Source organism: Artibeus jamaicensis, unplaced genomic scaffold, assembly GCF_021234435.1.
Source record: "Artibeus jamaicensis isolate MK-2021 breed Jamaican fruit bat unplaced genomic scaffold, CSHL_Jam_final scaffold_1964, whole genome shotgun sequence".
NCBI classification, from domain to species: domain Eukaryota; kingdom Metazoa; phylum Chordata; class Mammalia; order Chiroptera; family Phyllostomidae; genus Artibeus; species Artibeus jamaicensis.
In genome coordinates, this window is record NW_026522030.1 from 57,074,550 (window position 1) to 57,101,125 (window position 26,576).

Sequence of the window (26,576 nt, forward strand, 5' to 3'; positions counted from 1 at the left end):
TCATTATATATGGTATGAGGTAAAGGGTCCAACTTCACTTTTTTGCAGTGGATATCCATTTTTCTGACCACCATTTATTGAAAAGACTATTACTTTCCTACTGGTCTTGGCACCCTTCTTGAGCAAAGGCACACAGGTTCACTGCTGAATTCTCACTTTTTATTCCATTGATCTACATGTCTATCCTTATGTCAGTACCTCAATGTCTTAATTAAAATTGCTTTGTACTGTTTTGAAATTGGAAAGCATGAGTCTTCCAACTTTGTTCTTTTTCAAGATTGTTTTGGCAATTCTGGGTTCCTTGAATTCCCACATAAATTTTTAAATCAGCTTGTCAATTTCTACAAAGAAACCAGTTAGGATTCCGACAGAAATTGCATAGAACCTGAAGCTCGATTTCAGGATTATTGCCACGTGAACAACAGTAAGTCTGTCTAATGAACATGGGATGTTTTTCCATTTGTTTAGATTTTTTTTCCCAACAATGCCTTGTAGTTTCAGAGGATAAGTTCGCACTTCTTTTGTTAAATGTATTCCTACAGCTTTTATCCTTTTGATGCTACTGTAAATGGAATTGTTTTCTTAATTTCATTCTCAGATTGTTTACTGAAAGTGTATAGAATACTATTGATTTTTGTATTTTGATCTTCTATCCTGCAAACCTGACAGACCTGTATATTATGAGGGCAGTACTGGTAGTACGCCAATCCACAGGGGGAACCATTAGACTAGTTAGGTAATTACTGCAGAGTACTCGGCCTGGCACACAGCTGTTGTTAAACACCAGTTATTACTACTAAAGTACTTTTATACCGCAAGTGCTTTAAAAAGGTATCTTACTATAGAATATTTATTCAACACCTCCTACGTGCAAAAGTCTGCAGATACAATGGTTTTTTTTTTAATGCTGTTAATAAGGAACAAGTGTCCTTCAAGCAGAAATAAGTTCTACATGTCCCTCAAGCGATCTGTATAGATATCAGATTTTAAAAATCTGAATAAAATTTCTTTTGCAACAAATTTGCCTCCATACATTCTTTAATTGAGAGCATCAGAAAACCATCTACTTTTGAGCCATGTAAATGAAGTCTGGTCCTCTTTACAATTTTAATGTTTATTATTAGACTCTTCCATAGTTCTAACCATGGGTATTATTGCAGAACAATGCTCTAGCACTGAACTTGACCAGTGTGACAAAAGAGTTTTAATCTTGTTATTACTATCATTGAGTTTTCTTTCTGTGAAACCTGTTTTACGCTTTAAAAAAAAAAAACTTCACCCAAAGGTATGTTTATTTATGGGGGATGAGGTGGCGGAGAGAGAAACATTGATGTGAGAGAAGCATCCATTGGTTGCCTCCTGTTCACACCCCAACCAGGGATTGAACCGGAAACCTAGGTATGTGCCCTGACTGGGTATCAAACCCTCAACCCCACCTGGTACACAGAATGATGCTGCAACTAACCGAGCCACCCGGCCAGGGAACCTATTTCATGCTTTTGAATTTTCAGAGAAGGGAAACAAAGAGAAATCAGGAGCTAGAGCAGGGAGAGGATTACAACAGGTGAGGTTCCTGGAGGACTGCAGTCCACAATCCTACTACTCCACACAAGCTTACTAGTATTTTTTAACAAACACAATTTCATTCCCAATAGTCCTTTAAACTTAAACATCTGCTTCTTGCTCTAAGGCACCATCTAAAAATCAACCAGCTTCACTTGTCTCAGCAACATTTGCTTTACTTCTAAATAATTTTTAAATTATACTTATTGGTTAGAACAGTAACAGTCACAACCTACAAACCATAATCTGTGCCACAAAGTCCCATCTCAGCCCAGATCTATTTTTAGCTCCACAACAGCTTGAGCTAAAGAAGAATTTCATTACATTGTTCAAGTCGGGTCACAAACAATCTCCAAAAATAAAAAATAAAAAGCAAAACAACATAAAATGCTGTGTAAACCTAAAATGGTACAAAATATGAAAAGAGACTCAGGTTCAAACATCTGCTCCATAAATGGAAACATAACTGTGCTCATCCTCAATATCAACTTCCCCCTTTACGTTCCCACAAAACTCCACTCTTACATCAACTATATTTCTAAAGCAAACTGTTCTGAAATGTATCTGCTTACAAGTCCATTTCCCTTTTCCCCCACAAGTCTCTGAGCTTTTCCAGGGCGCAGAAGTCATACCGCCAAACAGACATGTAAATCTGGGTGACCAGTAGAATGAGCAAAATGAGGCATTTCCATCCAACCCCAACATCACCTGACCTAGTCATTTAAAATACCTTTAGTTTTGCTTCAACCCCTCTCGTTGATTCAAAAGCTAACAGATAACTGACATCAGTCCTTCTTTAAGTGAGGAAGACTACGGCCTCAGCAAAGTTCTGCTCAGATCACCCTGTTTTCTGATGATGAGTGACACATCCTTTAAGAGAAATGACAGAACAAGGTTCTTTAAGTACCAGAACTGATTATTAGTAAATTAAATCTATTTTAAGTTTAGCTAACCTATCTGATACACGGTACATCTCTAAAACTCCACCTTTCTGAAGTGTTGAGTCATTTAATGGGGCCAATTAAAGGTGATGCACTCAGTATTTGTCCCACAAACCCAGTAGAAAAGCTAAGCAATCTGAGCAAATCAGAACAAGTTAAAGTTACTTTCTTACTGTCCTCAAACCTTATTCAGCTGCCCTAGCCTTCTGATTAGGTGGGGGAAGGAAACAAAAATTAAGGGAAAAGTTACATGTTCGGTGGTCAAAAGATGTATCAAATTTCCATTTATCCAGAAGACTGAAATCACCAGAATCTTCTTGATTAGCACCATGCAATGAAAACTGATACTCGCAAATATGACAAAGTTTCTCAAGTGCTTTTGAAATTTATGAAGAAAATTAAATTACATTCTAAAACATTTTAATAACAGGATGTTTATTTAAAAAGCTTGAATACTACCATGTTTGTCTCTGTCACCCGCAATAAATATCACCAACCAAGTACTGATTACTGTACTGAACTAGGCATGTACTTCAGAATCCTTCTCACTAGACCAACCTGGAAATAAGGACACGACCTAGAAGCATCATATAAACAGCAGAAACAGTGGTGAGCTTATGACTTTGAGTCAAAAAGGCCTGCATTTAAATCTTAGTTACGCCATTCAAAAACAGAGTCACCATATAATCAAACTAAAAAAGCCACCAGTTTTGAAAGCAACACAGGGCAACGGGCGTAGAATAGGACTGTCCCCAGCAAACAGGACACATACTCACTGTACTCAAGCCATATGGGCCTTAGGAAAGTTACTTAATTGTGAGTGTCGGATCTACATCTGTAAAACGTGAATAACAGTGCACAATGTTAAATGTCCAGTAACTATACATCGCTTTCCTTTCAACTATATGACCCTATATTCTACAATGCTAATCCAAAGACTTCAGGAACTCTAAAAACACCACACAACCTTGTGAATGGAAACATCAGAGAGATACAAATCCATCCTTGAAAGATTCAGAATATTTTGAAATCCACATAATTCTTTTTTATTAGACTTCTCATTTGCAATTAAAAAAAAAAAAACTTAGTTCAAATTCGGATACCTAAGCAGAACTAATCACCCAGAACTTTGTCTCCACCGCTTTGCTTTTCATAGCTTCATCAAAAGCATTCATCTTGTTGTATTGTGATTTTTTTTATGTGCCTGATGCCAGACTAACCACTCCTGTTCCTGCTGCCGTCCCCACTGCTTAGAGCAGTTCCTGGCATATAGTAGAGTCTCAGTGTTGTCTGTCTACATGAGCACTACTTTAGTAACGAACTATGGAAATGATCCCTGAAAGTATATAGTCTTTGATCACTACTTTAGAAATACAAGCCTTCATTACCCAGCTCTAATTCTGCTGTACATTCTCAAACCACAAAGATGGTATGCAACTACCTCTATCTTTATCTTTGCCCATCTGAGTTTTCATACTCGTAATAAGTAACAGCAATCCAGAATGCTTCTTCTCTACAGAGTGGTTTCACCTACATCTCTAAAGGGAATCCATCTTTTTTTTTTAACCTGAGTGCATTTTTTCCATTGCTTTTAGAGAGAAAAGGAAGGGAGAAAGAAAGAAAAAAAAAACCCATGTGAGAGAGAAACATTGACTGGCTGTCTTCTCGTATGTGCCCTGACCAGGGATTGAACCCACAACCTAGGCATGTGCCTTAATAGGGATTCAAATGTATGACCTTTCAGTTTGCAAGAGGAAGCTCCAACCAAATGAGCCACACACCGCTCCATGGCTAAAAGGAATCCATACTGAAATCCAATTAGGTTTTAGGCCTTTAGGAGATCCCCATTTTAATTCTTTATTCACACACTTCTGACCCTGACACACGTTATTAAACTCTAGCTCTTCATTCGAGAAAGACAGCTGACTGCCCCAACACTGTATTTACCTGCACCAGTTTCCACGTCTTTTCTCCCACTCCCGGAGAACTCACTTCGTCCAATCGAAACCATAGCTCCTCCCCCAGAAATTAACGTACACTTGACAAAAACTACTTCACATTATTGGAGGATCAGAATCCAACGGGGGAAAAATTAAAATGAAAGGAAATTAATACTGTCTCAACTTGACGGCACTGAAATGCCTTCGATGTAAAAATGGTTTTAAATTGTGAAGACGCCCCTGGGGTCCCCCCAAGACGTTCCTAAGGTTTCTTTTTTTTTTTAAGGTAGTCAATCATAGACATGTTTACTTTTTCTCTGCTCTGCTGCCCCGGATTCAGACTGCTCTGGGGCTGGGGGTTTCAAGGCAAAACAATGAAGCATTTGACAACCTCAAAAGGTCTGAATAACATTCTGGAAACAGTCAAACTTCACTTTGAACTGCTCATTGAAGTACAGATGAACCATGATACACTGCCCACCTTGAGCTTGGAGTATATATACTCTAGGTAAGTAACAATTCAGGCACATTGCACTTAAAAAGACCCTCGCCACCCCCCCCCCCAGCTGACAGATTAAGAATAGTCATGAAAAATTTCTTCTCTGTGTTTCCAAAAAGCCATGAAAATTTACCTGGCACTTCACCCACCACCACAGTAAACAATGTGTGGCTTCTTGTTGAAAATATAACTTATTTGAAAAGAAAAATATTTGCTATAGCCGTAGCATATGGTTCTTATCCCAAGCTAAATAACAACAGTAATATGAAAATTTAAAGGTCTATTAAGATAGCATTGGAAACTTTGTAATGTTCACCGTCCCTCCGCCAGAGAGTTTCTTTTGCTCCACAAAAATAATTTTAATCAGATGGGAAGAGGAAAAAAGAACAAACAGAAAGAAGTGTAGTTTCAGTGTGAGTAAAATATTAAATGTTTTGAAAGCAGACAGATCCTCAATAACATAGCTTCAATAAAAACTTCCTAAATCCTTTCCTTTTTCTGTTCCTTTGAGAAAACGGTGAAGCAATTTGCATTTACAGCTTAGTTCCTGTTTCCAAAATACTCCTTTAACTTTTTCTTTTCTCTTTTTTATGGTAGGTATAAATAGCACCAAATTGTCAAATCACAGCTATTTTGTGCGCTACCTATACAAATAGGTCTGATTTCTGGCCAGTCATAAAACAATTACTGCCCAGATTCCTCTGGCTCTTTGATTTCCAGCTTGTGCACAGGGCTTCAAAGCGAGCCTCCAGGACTTTTCTTGGGGCACTGCTGAAAAACAACCTCAGCAGACACACAGAAGATAGAATGTTCCCACTCCTATAAATACACAAAGACATAACTCCACAAGTAAAACCATTCAGCAGCCTTGTGGTAGGGTTTGTTCCCCCAAGAGAATAAGATATCCAAGTATTCTGATTTGTTTTTTAGTGATGTCGGCCAACTAGAACTTCTTCCCCTCATGTGTATGGCTATTTTCCCCATTTTTAAGCCTCCAAAAATGAAGAATTACTTTGCTGTCAAAGAGATTTTCTGATTTACTAGATTAACTTATCCCATGGGAACTTACTGAGACAGAATAAAAGTTCAGCTTCTTGAGCACATAAATAACTATACAACATAGTATTTATTCAATGCTGAAAAATTCATTCAAGCTAGAAATCTGTATAAGGTTAAATTTGGTTAGAATATCAAATAGAGGGGATTTATGTATGGGCCACTGTATGTTTTGACTACACATTAACAGGACTTAATTGTCTCGTGGCTTGTGAAAAATCACTACATTATATGTGAGGTGGCATCTACACAAATACCTAACATATATAGAGCACACACATGTGCTTGGAGCGCCAGTCAGGGTATTAAGTCACAGGAAAAGCAATGGATCTACTACAAGGAAATAAATGTGAAGTCCCATTAGACAGACTTACTATTTGGTATCTTAGAGGAACGGCAAATGGGACGTGACTATAAAATCTCCCAAATTTTATTAAGGTTGATACATATACCCCTATACCTATATCTATATTATCTGCACCTAAAAAGAGAAAGATTTTACTTTTTAAAAAATTATTCCTACTGATGGTATTGCACTAAATCAGTTTTTCCTTAACCTAATACTTTGGCAGCTCTATCGTACTATGCCAGTTACATGGGAAAAGTATTTCACAAAGTAATTAGTTGGCAAACATGTAATTCTGGATTAAAAGTACAGATATTATAGTCTCCCTCTGTCCATAAAAGATCATTTTAGATACTATGTATGCATAAAAGGTAAAGACTACCTTTGAGCCCAGAACTTGCCTCTTATATCTCCCCTTCTCTTTACCACTTGTAAGAATCAAGCACTTTTAAAACATTAATCCAGATCTGAGTTTAGCACTCTTCTATGATCTCATGCAAGGAACCACTTGTACACATTTATCCAAGACACAGAGCCACGTTTTTAAAAATCGAGACAATAAATCACCTCTTAGAAGTACACAGATGAGCCCTCTCATTATAACCCCAAAACTTACCACTCAAAATTGGAGCCACCTGTTTACAGCTCTGATCTCAAGTGCACAGCTTTTCTCTCTCTTAGGTCAAATCTGGCACCTAATATCAGTATAAATTTCCTCATAACAATGTGATTTGGTAATCTCTCAAATTTAATTATATTTTCCCTTCAGATTTTTTTTTAGCTGAGGCTAAATGCATTAACATACAACAAAAATTCTCAATGTGAGTGATAAAATGCATTAAAAGTAACCTTTAATCCATGCTATTAACTGATTTTATTCCATTTTGGGATGTTTGAAGTAACTCATCTAAGGATTAGTTAGGCTTTTTTACACTTCTTTTTATCGGGACTCCACCATTCTTGATTTGGTTTTGAGAGAAAAGGGTTTGCAAAAACTATAATAATCTCCCAGCTGGAGATGGCTGGAAAGCCCGTTAGTGCCCATTGTGCCCTCAATTTGCAGGCAGCCTTTGTGCTCTTCTCCTCGTTTTACATGCCGAGCAGTTTTCACTGATAAAGTACTTACAGACCAGTTATTCTGGATTAACGAAAAGCCCAATAAAATCCCAATAAAATTTTATGTAAAATGGCTGTGAACTTACTCTTTAAAATACTAAAATGACTGTATGACAATCTTAATCCTGATCATTGGTTTCAGTAGGGAGTAGGCAAAGGCAGTTCTAAAATTTTTAAGTAGCACTATTTTCAAACAGAGAAGGAATCCCAAATTTTAGACTGTGAATTCGGACTGCAAGACTGAAGCTTCAGGACGAGCACACTGATTTAATCACAAAGCAGTAGGTTTCAAAATCTTGCCCTCCTGAGCCCTCACAATCAAGTATTTCCCTGCCCTTTAAATCTATACCAATAATGCAGACACATTATATAAAAGGAAACCAAAACCCCTGGATTTTTAACATTAAGACATCAGTTTCAGGAGTAGTTGGCATTGTTCTAATTCTACACTTAGCCAAAACGTGATTTTTTAAAGTCAATGACTTGGTATTTCCTCTGAAGTTCAAGCCCCCAAATAGGATATTTAAATATTTAATTATCAAAGATATAAATCGAACTCAATTTTCACAATTCTCTAAAGGTCTTTAGATACAAAAAGCAGAGTCTAACTTTAAAAAGTCTAAGTTAAAGTTTTAAAATCTGTATAAACATAAGCAAAAAGGTAGAAATATGTCATATTCTAAGCCGTGAAACTGCACTGAGTGCCAAAATCACTCATTTTCTGCTGTGCCACCTTCCTATAAATCCGAAGTTCAAACCAAAAGCATAGAGATCCATATCTAACATAGCAAATATATCTGCAAAGTAGAAATGATAGTGTCTGAAACTAATAGGGTTAAACAATTTCTTTTGTGAGGCTACTGGCGAAATCTACAGCAGCTGTCTAACTCTGCCTTTAACGATCACAGCAAAAGCGCAAGGAAGTGATCCAATCCAGTGCTCAGCGCTTGGTCTTTAGTAACCAGATCGTTCTATTTCATTTTCAGCCAAGGGAATGGAAAATGAAAACAAAATTATTACTCAGTCAGTAAGTTTACTTGACAAGCTAATTTTTACCAACCTTTAACTTTTATTCACATGTACATCCACAGAGCTCTTTCTTTTTTGTGTGCAGACAACCTTAATAACTTTTAAATACTAGCTACACAAAATAAACTTCAGATGGCTATCATTTCTCTAAACCCACCTATAAAAACTACTAGAAAGCATTTTAGCTATTCAAGGACTAGCTAAAAGAGCTAAAAAAAAAAGGCAAATATTTAGTCATTGCTGTAAACTCTTCAGCCACAGATCTTTGATTCCATTACTGAAGAAAACTGCAGAATTCATACTACTTTATATGTTCTAAAAGAGCTATAATAATTTTTAATGAAAGAAACAAGTTCAGTACCTCAAGGATTACAATTTTCCACCTAAAACCACTTACATGGTTTAAAACAAAAGGCTTTCTCATCATATATCATCAACCAGTTATTACGAACACTTGAGATACCTACTCCTAAATTCTCCCCTACATAGCCCATGGAAAACAGGTATTTCAGGCATCTAGCTAATCAGAACTTACAAATATTTATTGTAAGCTGAAGTCCAACATTCTTCAGAAAATAATAATTTTCTGAACATAACAGGAACAACATAGGCAAATCAACTGACCCAACAAAGTTATATTATTACTCTGGTTGATAACCACAGGTTCCCACTAGAAAGAAACTGCAAAATAAGTATAAGCTAAGTTATGTAGAAACAGTCATGACTGCAACATTCCACATTTCAACATTCACAGTGCACAAGTGAATCCAATGTTTTATTCAAGTAAGTTTGCCTAAAGAACAATTTATATTTTACAAAGGGCATTCTTAATCTAGTATTTAATTTATCATCCCAATCTGTTAGCAATTTTAGTAAATTTCAGGCCAATACACATGCCACAGGCAAGAGATATACTTAAGCATATTCGATACACTTTCTGGTTCTAACAGATCCTATATTTTATACTATCTCAAGTAGAAGAAATATGGCTTCAGCTATTTAACATTCCAAAACAACTGCGAGGTGTTGATTTCTAAAGGAGAAAAACTAAAGCAAACAAAAAACACCTATGGATTAAAATGCACCACATATGGGTGTTCCTAAATTGACATATATATGAATGGCTTACTTGTTTTAAAAAGTAAACCTCAACTACTGGGTTAATATGTGTTCCTTGTAGGGATTTAAACCATAAATTCTTCCAATAAAATTAAATAAATTGGTTTGCAAGTAATTAACGATGGGACTTCAAGAATGTAAAACTATCTCTGTATATTTATTTTCTATGGCTTGGGAATGAAACTGGTTATGTTCAGCATAATACTTAGTGGGTCTTGGAGCCCACTGCCTGTAAAATCTCCCATGGAGATTCAAGACCACCCATTGAAAATAATACAACATTACTGCCTCAAGCAAGAAGCTGGTACATAGGACTGGTCATTCAAGTCTTTTAAATACTATTTTATTGAGGGATTGTGGGAGGTGGGAGGGGGAGAAGGGGGATTCGTGAGTGGTGGGGGAGGAAAACTCAGGGAAAAAAACAGTAATTTCTAAAGCAGTGGTTCCTGTAGTACCCCCAACTGCTCATCACACACCCCCCTTTTAAACAGCTACATAAACAAAGTAATAAGTGCTCAGTTTCAGAGAGAATTACATTATACTCCATTTGAACAGGCTACAGAGTACTTTTATTTGAAAAGCTGCTTCTCCTCTGTTATAAACAGTTTTACTCAGCAGCAATTTCAGACAAGAGAAGATGGCTAGGGAGATGGGAATTGGAGCTAGGAAAAACTCAGTGTCTTTCAATGCCTCAAACAGCTGATCCAATAAAGATCCTTTAGAGAAAACTTTAGGTCTATTTTTTTCCTCCAAGTAAGCAAATCATACAGGAGGGCTTTTCTTCTCTCGGGTACTGCACCCTGTCTCTTTAAATTCCAGGCCTGCCCCATTTCCCACGCATTCAATGAAAGCAACACGTTTGCTGGCCTCCAGCCCACAATGTCAAGTAGTTTTCTTGCTATTGAATTTCAAGATTATTCTTTTGGATCATTTGCCCTTTAGTTTTAAGCACGCCAAAGCAAAAATAATGTCTTTCTACAATAACATAAAGAAAACTCTGAGGTCTTTACAACTCTACAAGTAGAGAACACCTTGTCCATCAGTTCCCCTTTCACTGCAAAACATGCTCTGTGCTCTCTGTGCTCTAAATAAGGGCCGTTTACACATTATCTTGGTCTACTTCAGCTCTGTCTGTCCTATAATAAAACTCTATGAGTATGTTTATTTAATTTAGTACCAAATTTGGAATCTCTAACAACCTGCAATATTCAAACCAAGTGTCTTCCTTACACAAAATCTCAACTCTTCACTTGGTCCTTCAAATATTTTGTTAGAATGAGTTTTAAAGCAATTACTTTATTTTCTATGTTTGTAGTTAAGACACTACATAAATTAATTTAATAATAAACATAGCAAGCAAGTATCATGAGCTACAGTCATGGCGGCAAACAGTTTATTTTCCTCATTTTCATACACACCTTCCTCCTAAAGAAAGGAGTCAGGCCACTCTGAACCCCATTTAGAATACTCTCAAAAGGAATAAAAATAGTTAAATAAACACTTATTAGAACTAAATAAATTAAGCCCATAAAAAGTAACATTAGCCCAAATGCTAGCAAATAAAACTTAAAGTAGCAATTTTATTCAAGTAGCTAATAAAGAAATGCTCAGATCACAAACATCAATTTTTACTATTTATATTCTAAGGTAGAATTAATCTGGCTAACTATAATTTATGAGTTTTATAAAAGCATCTATTAAAGACTTATTTTTATTTGATATATAGTTTTGCTATGTATTTGAGCAAAGTGCAGTTTGAATGACTATTTTTTCAAAAATATTGAAAAGATAAAGATGTTTCCCACAGAAAGTAATATCATAAACTAAATCAGCCAGATTTTAAAGTACAAATTTTATATTGCACCTGTTAAGACAACTAAAATTAAATCCCTCATTTTGCAGAAATCCTTACTTTTAGTTGTATCTAAGGAATATGCAAATCACCTATCTGCAGTATACAAAGGGATACAAGCACAAAAAAAAAACCCCAGGCCTATCCTCTGGAGGGCGGGCCCTATGTACTACAGGCTTCCCCCACTAGGCGAGTGTTCTAGGAACCCATCTGCATCAGTGGACCAACTGGTATTGTTGTGAGAGGCTGTGCTCAGCTTCAGTGAATTTTTTTTTGAAGACCCTTCCCATGCATTTGCCCCAGTGCACGATGAGTAATTTACAAGCGCACCTGCCCACACTGTGCTATGAGTGAACACACTATGAGTGTTCAGCAGTTTGGGGCAGAAAATGGCAGGACCCAGATGCCCCACACTCCCTATTCACCCAACCTAGCCCTTACTTTTATTTTGCTGTCCCAGATAAAAAGTCCCCAAAGGAAAACATTTCGCTGAGGTGAAAGGTAAAAGAGAAACCAGCAGAAACACTAAAAGGCATCAAAATCAAGGACCTCGAACTGTTGTGAGCAGTGGAAAAAACACCTCGATGGGTGTATTGCATCAAACGGACGGTGCTTTGAAGGTGACTGAAGTCTAAACATGGGAGAATAAGTACACAATTTTTTATAAATAAATTCCATTTTGGAGGGAAGATCTCCCCTTATATACTCAAAACTGTAAACCTTCTTTTGCTTTACCCTGTATACAAAACATAAAATTAGGTTTTAATTTTTTTTAACTTCTGATTATTTTTGTAGCATATACGGGGTGGGGCAAATGTAGATTAACAGTTTTGAGTACATGAAATTGAGTTTTATTCTTGTATTATTGTTAATTATTGTATTATTTTCCATACGAACAACTGTAAACCTCCATTTTCCCAATCCTGTATATGAAACAGTATTAAAACTGTTTTAATGCTAAAATATTATTTATCTTTGTGCCGTTTATGCATCAGTTTCCCATCCAACAGGCACCACTCTTCTCCCTGCGCCAGACACATTATATTTGCCTTGGTTTTGGTAGGAGTTTGGAGCACTTTTTGTTTCTTATAATTCAGTGTTTAACCCCCAAAATATACATAAAGACACAAACTAGAAAATGGGTCTTTTTTCCAATTACGGATCCCATTTATTCCCAACTCCATCATCATATACTACACATGATGAGAGTCCTTTTATTTGTAGTCAATTTTTAAAGTCAGATTAACACTGAAAATGTTTATAACAAAGAATTTTAGTACAAAAATAGATGAATCATGTACTTATAAATTGGGTTAATATGGTTCATTTTTAAACAGCAAGACAACAATAACTATTAAGAAAGTTAAGGACATGATTTACATAAAGCTAAAATCAACTTAAGAAACACTGTGCATATGTTCATAACAACAGGAAAAGAAAACATTCAAAATGACTGGCAAGTAGCACTTTAAATAACAAAATATAAAAAACTTCCTTGGGGAAGACATTCCTGTATATCTTCTAAATGATATTACTTTAAGAGAAAAAGGCTAAAAAGCTTATTGTAAACATGTTCATATGTACATTTAAGTAGAGTAGCTTTACTTTCACATAGGATGCGACATTCAGGAAAGCTTGAAAACGTCCAACAAATATTACCGATGACAAAAATTTTCTGATATCCCACCTCTCATAGGTAGCTTCTATTAACGCTTTGCTATAGTATTTTCTTCCCATCTTTTCACTAATCTACTTTTATGTATCACACAGTTATCAAAATGAGGGTAAAGATGAACAATTCTTATATGAAAATGGACTGAATACTGAAATCAATGACAAACCCAACGAAGAGCCTCCACAGAAAGATACTACGTCAAGTAGCATTAATACAAGCTACTGTGTAGGTTTTACCACATAACATTCTCATACACGTGCTGCTCTCTCTAGCCTGTCTGCATTTGTGTGTATTTTTATACAAATTAAAGCCACAGCTCTAGTTAGTCATTAGAAAATTCCCTTTAACAAGTTAGAATGGTAACTAGAATTCTTTTTCTTTGACCTAAAAGTTACTCAGGCTGTTGCAACTAGAGTGGAAGGGTACTTGCTGTTCAAGACAACTTGAATTCTATTGATACTGAAACACAAGCAGTTATCTGAAACATGATACTTCATAAAAGCAAATCAAGTGACAAAGTTTCAAGGTCTGGACTACATCATATGAATGAATGAATTAATTAATTAATTAATGAACTTTCATGACAAACTCAATGATCTAATGACCTGGTCACGAATCATACTTAAAGAAGTAGTTTCAAATAAATACAAGGTGTCTTGAGTTCCTTGAATGCTCCCACCTACAAGTAGTTGATGATTTGTGTAAATGCACCAGTATAATCAGAAAGTAACTTTTTATAACCAAAACTTTCACAACCAGAACCTAGTAAGTAAAATATCCATGTTACCTTCTACTTTTCTATTATTACAGCAAGTCTTTTACCCATTTCACTGTTCACTCTTCAATTTAAACAGTTAAAATTCCAATATCCAGAAGTTCATATCAACATTTTATGCTTTCAAAAAATAATCCTCCAAATCTGGCAGGTGTGACTCAGTGGACTGAGTGCCAGCCTGTGAACCAAAAGGTTGCCGGTTGGATTCCAGGTCAGGGCACATGCCTGGGTTGCAGGCCAGGTCCCCGGTTGGGGTTGTGTGAGAAGCACACACATTAATGTTTCTCTCCCTCTCCTTCCCTCTCTCTAAAAATAAATAAATAAATTTTTAAATCATTCTCCAAACTACACTTACAAAAAGTGAGAAATTAAACACAGCAGCACACACCTATTGTTTAGTGTGACAACTAACCAATATACAGTTGATACTCAATAAATGCTAGTTATTTCACCATTAGATTTCAATACTAGATCAATGACACATTCAGAATTTATCATTTTTTTAAAACTAAGGAAAAATATTTCAGAGCTGGGAAAGCCCAGTTTCTTCAGACCAAACACATCCTTCCTACCTCCCAGGCCTGGGCCTTTATGGCTGCTAAACACTGTTCCTAACAGTTACTGGAATACATCTGACTCCTATTTTTAAAGCTAAAAGGCTAGTTGTATTTCATAAAGCAAGTAGTAAAAAAGTGATAGACCTAGCCAATTCTCTCAAATTTGTGTCTGGCTTTCGAAAAAGCACCCAAAGTAGGTGAAGGAAGAATATAAGGAAGAAGAAAAACTCATTTTGCCTGTAACATAAGCTAAACACATTCTTGAAATTGTGGTTCTCGGCCAACACAATGTTTCCTGCTAAATTCAAGTGGTGGTTCTGCTTGCACAAAGTCATTCATTAGAGGTACAGAAAAACTCAGTTTTAGAACAGTGAGTAATGATTTACCATTTAGGAGAGCGGGAGCTACTGTCTAGATTCTAACACTCCTTCTGACTTGCAATATCTGCCTGTATGTTACATTGTTGCCAAAAATTTCCCATGTCTACACGACATTGATCAAAGGTTTAAGTACTGCCCACAGTGGTAATATAGGTACCATCTCATTTGATGAGTATCTCTACTGAAATACACGAAAAACAACAAGTACGTACACAAGGAGAGGTGAGTGCTGAACTGACTGAAGCACGTAACAGGTGCTTGTGCTGGATGTCCTATATGATGAGGAAGATAGCTTCCCACTGCTACTCACTATTTTTGTGGACAGGTAAGGAAGAAAAGCCATACAATAAGCATCTCTGATAAAACAAATGTTATTCAACATTTTGAATAACCAATCTCACTAAAAGCAACCAAATCTCAACAGCCTAAAAGCTCTAATTTTCACTGAGTTACTACAAAACAGCTGCTTATAATATAAGAACAAGGAAAGAAATCAAACAAAGGAAACAATTTTGTAAAATAGAAAAACATTTCTTCAATACAAATAAAGCTTTCATTATTCAGCAACACATATAATGTAGTATTTTGGGTAAAAGGTGTGGATGACATGAAATCTACAGTAAACCTTGTTTTTAAGCATTCAAAATGTTTTAAATATTTATTAAAATAAACAGGTACCTGGAATAACATGGCACTAATCCCTCACAACACTACCCTGGGCGATGGGAGGGAGAAAGGGGCATAAAACCTTTCTGCAAAAATTAAAGGCATCATGCAAACTGAAATATATCTAGAAATATTAAGAGGCAAGTAAATCCCCCTCCTATCTAGGCCACTGTGGTTGTTAATAGATTAGGAAATCATTAATATATTTTTGCTTCTTAAAATCAATACATACACACAGTATTTGGCCTAGTATTGATGGAAAAATAATTTCTGGTGGAAAATAACAAAAAATCTACATTTGACAAAATTAAATATTTTAAATTTACTTGGCTCTGAGATTATCAATCTAACATGAGTAGTAATTCTAATTGAATTCAACTAATCATCTTTATAATCACTTATGAACATTATTTTAAATAAAAGGACCTCAGAATTAAGTTCAAAATAAGCCATAATTTTCCTTAATAAAAAATGATGGTACGTTGATTCTATCTAAAAATTTCATTGTTAACTACAACATACCTACTAAATCTTTTAAAAATTTCAATGATAATAGCTTTCTTCAGGTCTCAACCATTGCAAACTTATCACAGTAGAGTTAAAAGAATTAGGTCACACAACACTATTTCCTAAAACAAAGTTCTGCATCCTTCTTGGAATTGCAGTCCTGGGGGGGGGGGGGCAGGTGAGACGGGAGGGGGCTGTAGCGGTGGAAATATCAGGGGGATACCTAACATTTAGTAACAGTTTTTCCTAATGCTTTAATCTTGAAAGAAAGCCTCAAATAAATCCATAAAATGAATTTGATTTTGCCTGAAAGTAGTTATAGAACTTCCTTTTAAACAGTATCTACCATGGTTACCACCACTTAATTAAATCCTAGATCATGTCTACAAAAGCAGTTATTGCTGAACATTTGTCTGCTAATACAAGTGAATAATTACTCAATGTTTTAAAAGTAAACATTTACTGCCATTTATTACTAGTTATCTTTGCGCTGGCACACTTGTGACTCATTGTGTCTACATGCAAGATCACTTCACATTTCTAGGCTGCTGATTGAAAGTAAAATGAGAGGGTAAACAAAGATGAAGAATCTCAAGTGTCCTTTCCAGCTCTAAAAGACACAAGCACATTGAAGGCAGGGACCTCCTCTTTTATTTGCATCTCCCCAATCTTTTCACTGTATCCTGCACATATAAAGTTTGTTGGTTAATCACATTACCATGACCACAAATTATATCCTTAAACAAAACCCACAACCAAACCGGAAGGCAAAACAAAATAGATAATTTTGACAAAATTTAAAACTTGTGTCTGACAAAAAGATACCATACATTAGGCTACAAGAGAAAGAAAAGAAATAGGACAAGATCTTTTCAAATCAAATAACAAAGGGGTAACATCCTACAGTTAAGAAAAAAACCAAACACCTCAACAGTTTTTTTTAAAGAAAAAGGTATAAAAAGGAGTCAATAAAGAGGACATCCAACCTGTCAGTAAACAGATAAAAAATGCTTAACCCACTAGAAACCAGAGAAATGTAAATAAAAAAAACATACCATATTTCAACTAAATATCAAAATTAAGAAATCCTAAAACATCCAAGATTGGCAAAGATGAGAAAATAGTACTCATTCTCCAACAGGGTATAAACTATCACAACTACTTTGTAGAGCAATTTAACAATGTCTGGTACAAACGAAAACATACTCTCAACTCATTCTAGGCCTATATCCAAAATCCCATTCGTTTGTACAAGGTAACACGTACAAAGATGATCACTGCACAGAATGGAATGTGACCTATATATTCCTTAATAGACGAACAGAAAAATAAGCATAAAACATATTCCTACAATTAAATATTAATCAAAGGAAATTAAAAGGAATGAATTGGCTCTCTGTATACAACATATGGAAAGGTTCAAAAACATTGAGTCCAGGGGAGAAGCAAGATGCAAAATTATTCACTCATGAAAATGTTCTGGAACTAAATAGTGGCAACTGCTGCACAACCTTGTGAATATACTAAAACCCACTGAATTTTACACTTTAAAGGAGTGCATGTTATGGCATGTGAATTCTATATCTCAGTTTAAAAAACGGTTCACTCAGTATTGATACCCTTTGTGAATATTTTAAGACATTAATATCCTTTTACTTGTAGCAGCACAAATGTGCAAATGTACATCAATAGATGGAAGTAAAGCTGAGGAGTTGGAAGATAAAGTTGAGAAGCAGTTAAAAAATTTAGCTGAATCTATAACACTTAATTCCCTAAAATCAAAACAAGGAAGCAAATATGATAAAATGTAAACACTTTCATTCTTCGTAGTGAAGATTGAAATGTTTGTTACATCATTCTTTCCTTTGTATTTACCTGTATTTTCTTTTTTAGAAATACAAAAGGGGCACAAAACAGGCCTATCACAAATGACAAGTGGTAACTATGTAGTACATTTTTAAAGATATGTGTCATTACTAATCAAAAAAATGCAAATAAAAATAAGGCTATCATATCATCCAGCGAATTGGCAAAGATTTTTTTTTAACCTATTAATTCCCAGTACTGGCAACCATGTGGGGAAATGAGCGGTCTCCCAACCGCTAGCGGAGTATAAACTGATACAGTTATTTTGGAGGAATCTATACACCTGGACTCACATACCTCCCTTCTGAAAATTTAACATAAGAAAATCATTGAAAAGCCATAAAAATGAATGTCGAGAATGTTCAAATAGCACGATTCATATCAAATTCAAACTGAGGACAATCTAAATGTTCAAATATATATAACAAATCTATATTCAATGCAATACTATAAAATTCAGCTTTAAAAAGATGCCATTCCACTATGTATCATGAGAGGAGGAATGTTCATCTGTGCTTTGTCCCCAGCTCCTAGAAATGTTCTAGGAGTATCGGAGGGGCTCTGCAAAACGAAAACAAATCACATGTAAAATGAATTAATGTCAACTCATAGTTAATAAGTATGTGTGTATGTGTGTGTATATATATATATAAAGATAATCTACTAACGTATTAATTATTGTTGTATATGAAGAATTTGGGGGTAACGCCTTTCTATTTCTATGGCTTGGTTTTTCTACAATGACCACATATCTAGAAATTAGAAAATGCAATTTTCATTTACATGTAAAAACATAATATATGGGTTCATCATAAAAGATGCTCTATGCAAATGTGCAGTGTAGTTTGTCAATTTCTATGATATTTATAACAAATGTTTTTTTTTTAAATGCTTACAAACTACCTGTAATATCATCAATGGGCAATTATCTATCCAACGACTCTTTTCACATAAATTACAGTCCCCAAAATGAATACAGCACTACAAACAAGAATAAGAACCACAAAATATGAGAATAAAATATTAAAGCATTAAAATACATGTTATTAGTCAGAAGATAAACTAAAAAATTCTAACTGCATATGAAATAAAATGTTTTAAAAGAATATTAATTTGTATAACTGAAACAAGAGAATTCCTCTTTCTACATGTCAGCTGCTTCTCTCGGGAATAAAAAAACAAAGTCAAACAAAAAGTATAAAAACCAAAAGACCAAAATAGAGAAGTCTATATTATTTGCATTAGGACAGTGTAAAACATCGCATTTCAGAGATTAAATACATTCTACAATCTGGTCGAATAGGTTCAGGTCCAGTAAAGTTCAGTAATATATTGAGTCCTTGCTTAATTTTGTAATTGGAATAATTGAATTTAACATCCTCCTCCCTCCCCAAGTATCTAAGCTTTCCAAAGTTCTCTTTTGAAGATTTAAGTCACTGAGAGATTAGAAAAAAAAAAGGCTACATCTTAGAACTGTAAAAGCTGTGTAGATGTGTTAAATAGTAGGAGTCATCTGTAATAAATGACCAGAAAAAAAGCTAAAGGGCGAAGGCTGGTCCACGGAAGAGCACTGGAAGGAAACTTCAAAGAACCAAGAAAAGGAACAAGGGATCTTTAAGGTAAAATTATGAAACCGACTGATACCCCCACCCTGTCTACCTCACAGAGGTAATTCAACAGGGGGTCACCTAAAACAATAGATGCGAAAGGCTTTTACAGACCGAAATAATACAGCATAAAATGGACAATGATGTTAAGTATAAAATATATCTAATAAAACCCAAGTTTGGGATTTTCTTTCCTGAAATAAAGTGTTAAATAATTTTTATACTGGAATTTAACCAGTATAAATGCAAATGCCTTGAAAGATTTGTCTTTTCTCTTTCTATTAAATGAGTATTTTATCAGCAATAATAATAACGATTTTTAAAAAGCAGCTTCCACACATTAATAGGGCAGTTTATCTGTGCCAGGTCGAATGCTGAGTATTTTATAAGGAGAGGTTCTTCAAGTGTGTACTCTGGGGACTTCAGGGTCCCCAAGACCTTTTCCAGGTATTAGCAAAGTTAAAATTATTTTCATAACAACTCTAAGACATTATTTGCCTTTTCTTCACTCTCATTCCCTCTTTAGTGTACAGCAGAGTTTTCCAGAAGCTAAAATGAATAATGTGATAACACAACAGGCTGAACACAGAAGCACATAAGAGGATCCAGTTGTCTTCTAGTAAAAAAAAACATTAAAAAGACTTGTACACAAAAGAGTAAAACAATACCACTCTTTTCAAGCTACTTTTTGTTTTAGAATTTGTTTAAGATGTCTCAGGTTTAATATATAGTACAAAAATATTAATAAATAAAACTTGCACAGAAAAAGCTCCTTGGAGTTCTCAACTTTTAAGTGTAAAGGAGTCTGAAGACCAATACATTTGAGAACAGCAGATTCATATTTAATCCTTAACTTTCGAGGAACTTGTTCTATTCTATCATCATTCCTTTAACACAAATAAGAACACAAATGAGAAAAAAACAGAGACATGACTCCTCAAGACTACACCAAGTGTCTCTTACATCATCAGTTGAATGCAAGTCCGTAATTCCTAATGTTAAACTCCTCCTTACCACTGAGCAACAATATTTACCCAAGATAGTTAAAGATCACTTTTCCCTAGCTACATGTTAATCCCTTTTTTAAAAGTCAATGTTCTTATACTGGGTCTTTACTCTTTGCCTTTCAGTCTTAAAAAGTAATGAGTACTCAATGGAGTGCTTTAAATATATAGAATTAACTTTTAAAAAAATCAAGCACTACAAAAATAACCCCATCACCATCAGCACCATAAGCCCCCTCAAGAAAATTATTGGTAAGAGTTTAACCCTTTTCACCCAGGATTTTTAATACATATACATATACATATATACTTTTTATCTGTTTGGGTACATTTTTAAATGGAGCACACTGATTTAGCAACTTTCCTTATTTCACATAATATATCTTGAACATCTTCTTGTATCTACAAATAGATTTACCCTCTTTTTTCAGATTACTCCTACCCAACTGAGGTCCTGTATATGGCTTGCTATTAAAAAACAATCACAAGAAATATGGTGTGCCTTTGTGTAGTAGTGAAGCCATTTCTGTTAAAAAAAAATTCCTAGAAGTAAAATTTTGGGTCAAAGGGCATGGACATTTAAAATCTTACTAGATTTTGCTAAACGCCCTCCAAATGTCTGTGCCCAATTTACATTCTCACTAACAGCATATGAGATTTCCTCCAGCAACTTAGTTTTTAGCTACCTTAGAAAATCATACTGTATGTTGCTTCAAAATGCCAAGCCATAAAACTGTTCTCACTGGTCATCTTAATTCCATACGGAACTCTATACTAATCTTATAACACTCACTAAAAGTATCAGCAGAGTCTTCCATCTTCATTTTTTTCCTTACACCTTTTAAATACCTTAGAAGAAAAATACACCAGGTGCACAGAATATCTGCAACTAGCAAACCCTCAATTTTTAGATACTCTGATAAAAAGTTATTCAAATTATTTCAGAAGACTAACACAAATCAGAACTACACAGTAAAGCTGGGCTCAAACACTTAAATCAAAGGAAAGTTATAAATGTGGATTTATTATGCTTTATCTGCCCACTCAAAGGACTAAAGCTACAAATAAAAAGCTATCAAATCATAGCAGTGGCCAAATTAGCTTACATAAAATAATAAGCAACAGATTTCATATCATAAATGTCAGTGGAACAGATTGTAATAGTGAGGATGGCTGTAATTGAAAAGAAAGTTCATTCAAACTCACATCATACTGAAAATGAAAACATTAATATTTTAAATGAAATGTTTTCAATGTGACTATTCATTTCAGTCATATCAGACTATTATAAATCTTTTGTACTAATAAATAAGATATGGTCTTTTTTTTCAAGTAGATAGTTTTAAAATGCATTACACTCTGACCTGCCTATTCTGTAACAGCTAATGGATATTCCAGGCTTCACCATTTCATCAAAATCTCTTTTTTTTTAGGATTTTGTATTAGTAGTTTTAAATTGAAAGTCTCCAATACATCTTTGGAACAGAGTAAAACCTCATTAATTCAAGTCCAATTAGCTCAATCTTGAAATGCTGTATGCAATTCTCACTAGGCAACAAGTTGATAATACTATAATTTCTTCCTCTACAAGTTCTCATAATATTGCTGTGAAATAAAGGAAATCAACCTGTAAATTAATTCACTTTTTCAAACCAAAGACTTATATGAAACTAAGGATTCATCCATCTTCGTGGCTGAGGAGTTCATCTTCAATTATAAGGTACATTTCTGTTTATCTGCTACCACATATAGTGAAAGTGATTTAACTTGTTATTAGTAGCCATTTAGAGTTCAGAGTATGTGCATTCCTTTTAAAAATTTACCCAGATTTTTCACAAAGCCATTTTTGCAGTTTCTCCCATTTCCAACCCTCACATTTATAGATCTATAATATTACAAATACAGCACCTTAAAAAGTATAGATGTAGACTTAGAAATGCCTAGCATTCTTATTCTGTACCTACTGTTCTCAGTTTGAAAGACATTATAGGCCACAAAATAAGTACCAAGATTAAGTGGCATGTTTGGTGTTAAGTGAATTTACAACTATTCCCAATAACAGAGAAACCTTCTCTTGCAATCTGAATCATGTGTAATTACAGTATGACAAGGTCTCTCCTGGGCTATGTTAGCTGGCATTTTTCCCAGGACTTGTCACTTCATGGGAAGCACACATACAAATAAAAATCCAAAAATAAACATTTTAAAACAATGGCTTATAGACTACATAAAGAAACGCCACAGCTGAGAATTAACATTGAAGAGCTCAACGGACAAGCTGACATCCCGCTGGAGACAGCTGGGAAGACACAGTATTATTGAGTGGCTTACCACACCCAGCAACACCACCCAGGTGTGGGCAGTGTGGGCAGCACCTTCACATTCCCTCAGGCCGGACAGAAAATCATCAGGTATGGGAAATAAAGGGGAACATCACCACACACACCCACTGAAGCAGAGAATAATGGTGAAATATGGGGAGGTTGATTATACAATGCCAATTTGATTATTAAGGCACCTAAACAAAGTTATCTTAAGAGCTGCATCTTCTGCCAACTAACTTCAGTTTCCTAATTCAATAAATATGGCCTTTTTAAAGTGTATTTCACCTCAAAGTAAATAGTAGCCAAGGAGTCATAATACTGTGTACCAAGGATCTTAGAAGGTGGTTTCTTTTGTTTGAACTCCTCTGCAGTAGCTCTACAGGCACATGGAAAGGGGAGAATGAGATTCCAAGAAGCCTCATACCAACCTCATGTAGTGACAGAAACTTGACAATACTCATCCTTACCACAATTTTGAGGAAATATGAATATAACATCCCTGGCTATATTTTTATAGAGAATGCTAACAAAATCTAAATGTTATTTCCTATAGGCCATGCATATTCCTACCCCTCATTTAGAAGCTGGGTTCATTTATTTACCATCTAGCAAAGCCCATCAAATTCAACTGTTCAAGATGTCAACACGAGGTATAAAACAAACCACTAAAGGCAAAACATACAATCCTACATACCATTATGTGAACTGTAGAAACAAAAATAAGCATAACACAAGTCTCTGCCACCTCTAAGGCACACCACATTTCTCTTTATTCCACCCCTGAACGTTCAATAATTTCCCTGTAGCTCTAAGCAGAACGGATGTATTACGATGTTACCCTAAGAAACTGCAGGAGTTCTAGATGCCAATAAAGATTACTGATCAAATGGAAGAGAACTACTAACCATTGTGTCGACTTAGATAAATAAACCTGCTCACAAACAAAGCACCTTATTGTATTTATATTGTTACCTCCACTAATCCAACTAAAACAAGCAGACAGTAGCTTTCCAGAGGCTATAGGGAATAGAAATCAGGATTTCTCAAACACTCTCTCAATTTCTTTCAAAGTAACACCCGGTTTCTTTTCTTCAAAATTGCCCTATCCTTTATGGAAAATGTTTTGAGACCAAAGACTCAGCAGGACTATGCAAAGTAGACGCTAAGGCTAACAACCAAAGTAGGGAAGGACTGAAGCACAGGGCAAGACAACATTGGCCCTCGGAAACTTAGACTCGACCTTTGCAGGGACCTTCTTCTCTGCAGATCACATCGAACAGACATTTTGGAAGGATGTTCAAAATCAAACGAGTAATCAAGTGCCATTCGGGCCCAGGGACGAGTAAGTCTCCTAACTAAACATAAAATCCTGACCGTGTAGGCTGGGGGTGGCTAATCTACAAAAGGAAAAGTCTGTGACAACTGGTGCTCAATGTTTCATGTACAGAGAGGAAGGCAGAGAATACCCCCGAAAAGAGGCGACTTCTCCAGACGGAATAGTAATTACATCTCATGCATTCTCTGAGGATAACACAGGTAAGTCTCGGTTTCTCTAGAAAAACAAAAAAGGCTCAGCTGTTTATTCCCTCCAGTCCCACTCTCCACACCTCCAAACCCAACAACTAATTGCACCTTCCCCACAGAACCCGCGGCTAACCCCAGAAGACCGGTGAGGGCTGGCTTGGGATGAATAAACACTCGACACCTGACGGTTCTTTCTCTACGGTGACTTTCACGAAGCCAAAGTCGCGAGCCCGGGCAGGGGCTGAGACCTGGATGGCGCGGCACCGTGCACCCGGATCCCCAGGCTCAGCCGGTGAAAGCGACACGGGGGGGGGGGGGGGGGGGGGAGAGGGACAGGGGACCGCCGGACCAAGCGATTGTTTCCTACGCCAGTCAAGACATTTTTTATCAAGCTCCTTTTGTATTCAAACCCTACCTCTTTTTGGCCTAGGAAAGCTTTCGTGCAAGTGGAAGACGACTTTCTCCACAAAGTGCTGTATGTTACTGTGCTCCGGACCGCGCACGAACACCATCCAGTCGTGGGTGAAGCCCTCCACCGTGGGTTTTTTCCTCACCTGGGCGCGGTGCCCCAGCTCCAGCTTCACCTGCACGGCACACTGCGGACAGCAGGAGAGACAGCCTTGAACAACAGGAAGGCGACCGTTCGACATTGCACATTGCGCCTGACATTTTTTTTCCTTCTTGAAACGCACATAAAAGGAAACGGCGGTGCCCTCCGCATCCACGTTTCACGCGCGTGGGCGCGCATAGCCCACACCCCCAAATACCCCCACGGGCCGCCCTGGCCCCTGGTGCCACGGGCCCGGCATCCACACCCGTCTGTATTGTAACGGAATGTTACCCCCAATTAGGAAGGGGGTCCCAGGGTAGGGGAAAGAGGAAGAACACGCTCAGTCACTACGAGCACGACAACAAATACAACGGAAACAAATTAGGAGACGATGCCGGGGCAGTTTCCCAGCGTGGGAAGAAAGGTAGCTGGGACTCCAAGGGGGGTTCGGGCGAGCCCCCTCCCCGAAAGTGCCGCGGCGACAGGCACACGCCGAGGAAGTCTTTGTGTACGTGTGTGTGCGTGCGTGTGGAGCGCTGTGCCAGGCTGAATGGAAACTACAGGCAGCCTCTACTGATGGGCACAAACTCCCGTGCTCTTACCACGGGGTTCGTGCACAACAAAAATTAGACGTCGTCACAGACAAACACACGCCCGCAGGAAAACACACCGAGGCATCCATAACTTAAGGCACCCCGCACCGCCCCCCCCCCCACCCAGCGAAAAGCCCCAAGCGATCGGCGAAGCCAGCCTAACGGAGCCACCGCAACACACTTCCAAGAGCCAAAGTGGCCCCAAAGTACCCTCCCACCCACCCCCAAAAAATGAAATTCAGAAAGGCAGGGAGGCAGGCGGACAGCCACCAAGCCTCTACTGCGCGCAGCCCGACGCGGGGGCAAAGTTGTGTGCGGCCCCGCTGCTGTCAGCCCGCTCACTCCGGCTCACACACGCGCGCCGAAGAGAACGCACCATCGTAGCGGCCGCCGAGACTGCTCACCGCGTCCCCGGACTGTGCCCGCGGCTCCCGGCGGCGGCTGCGGCTGAAATATGGCTGAGTTATTATTCGCCTCCTTCCACCGTGTGAGTGTGTGAGTGCGCGCGTGTGAGCGAGAGTGCGCTTCTTGCAATTGCAAAGAGGCGAGAAGGGAGGGAGGCGCGGGGGGTGGAGGGGCGAGTGTGTGTGAGTGTGTGAGAGTGTGTGTGCGCGCGCCTGGGGGGCTGTGGAGGGAGGGGAACGGAGGCTGAGGGAGAGGCAGCAGCTCCCTGCAAACCGTACCAACCTTTTTCTAATTGAAACCGCGGAGCGCTGGCGCTGTCTAGGCTGCGGTGGCGGCACAGGGTGAAGGAGGAAAGGCGGGGGGGGGGGGGGGGATCTTTTATTATTATGTTTGCATGTACTTACCGAGCTAGCCATGCCTGGGGGCCCGGAGGTTTGCTGGGGTGTTGTGAGGTACCCCCCTCCCCGCCCCCCTCAGCTGTAATTCATGAAGAGGCTGCTATGAATGAGAGTGCGCCCAGGAACGGAGGGTAGATGGCGGACATTCTCTGCCTTTTTCCCCCGCGTTCGCTTGCTCGCTCGCTGGTTATTAAACTCAGCCCCAAAAGCAAAAGCAGCAGCAGCAGCAGCAGCTCCGGGGCCAGAGGATGAGATTCCGGAGCATGCGCTGTGGCGCCTGACAC

The 26,576-nt window shown here is 37.4% G+C and overlaps 1 protein-coding gene across 3 annotated transcripts in view; it reads right to left on the reverse strand.

The window, feature by feature from the left end:
- The window catches only part of MLLT3 (MLLT3 super elongation complex subunit), a 264,304-nt gene extending 237,739 nt beyond the window's left edge, over positions 1-26,565 (reverse strand). The window contains exons 1-2 of one of the 3 annotated variants that reach the window (XM_037139580.2): positions 26,299-26,563; positions 24,762-24,942 (exon numbers count right to left, since the gene is read on the reverse strand). In XM_037139580.2, coding sequence (XP_036995475.1) covers positions 24,762-24,942; positions 26,299-26,310 — 193 coding nt within the window. In that variant the 5' untranslated portion in view covers positions 26,311-26,563. Of the gene's footprint in view, positions 1-24,761; positions 24,943-25,865; positions 26,025-26,298 lie in introns of those variants that run through there. The other 2 variants (XM_037139578.2, XM_037139581.2) reach the window with 2 other exon arrangements.
- Positions 26,566-26,576: the final 11 nt, after the last annotated feature.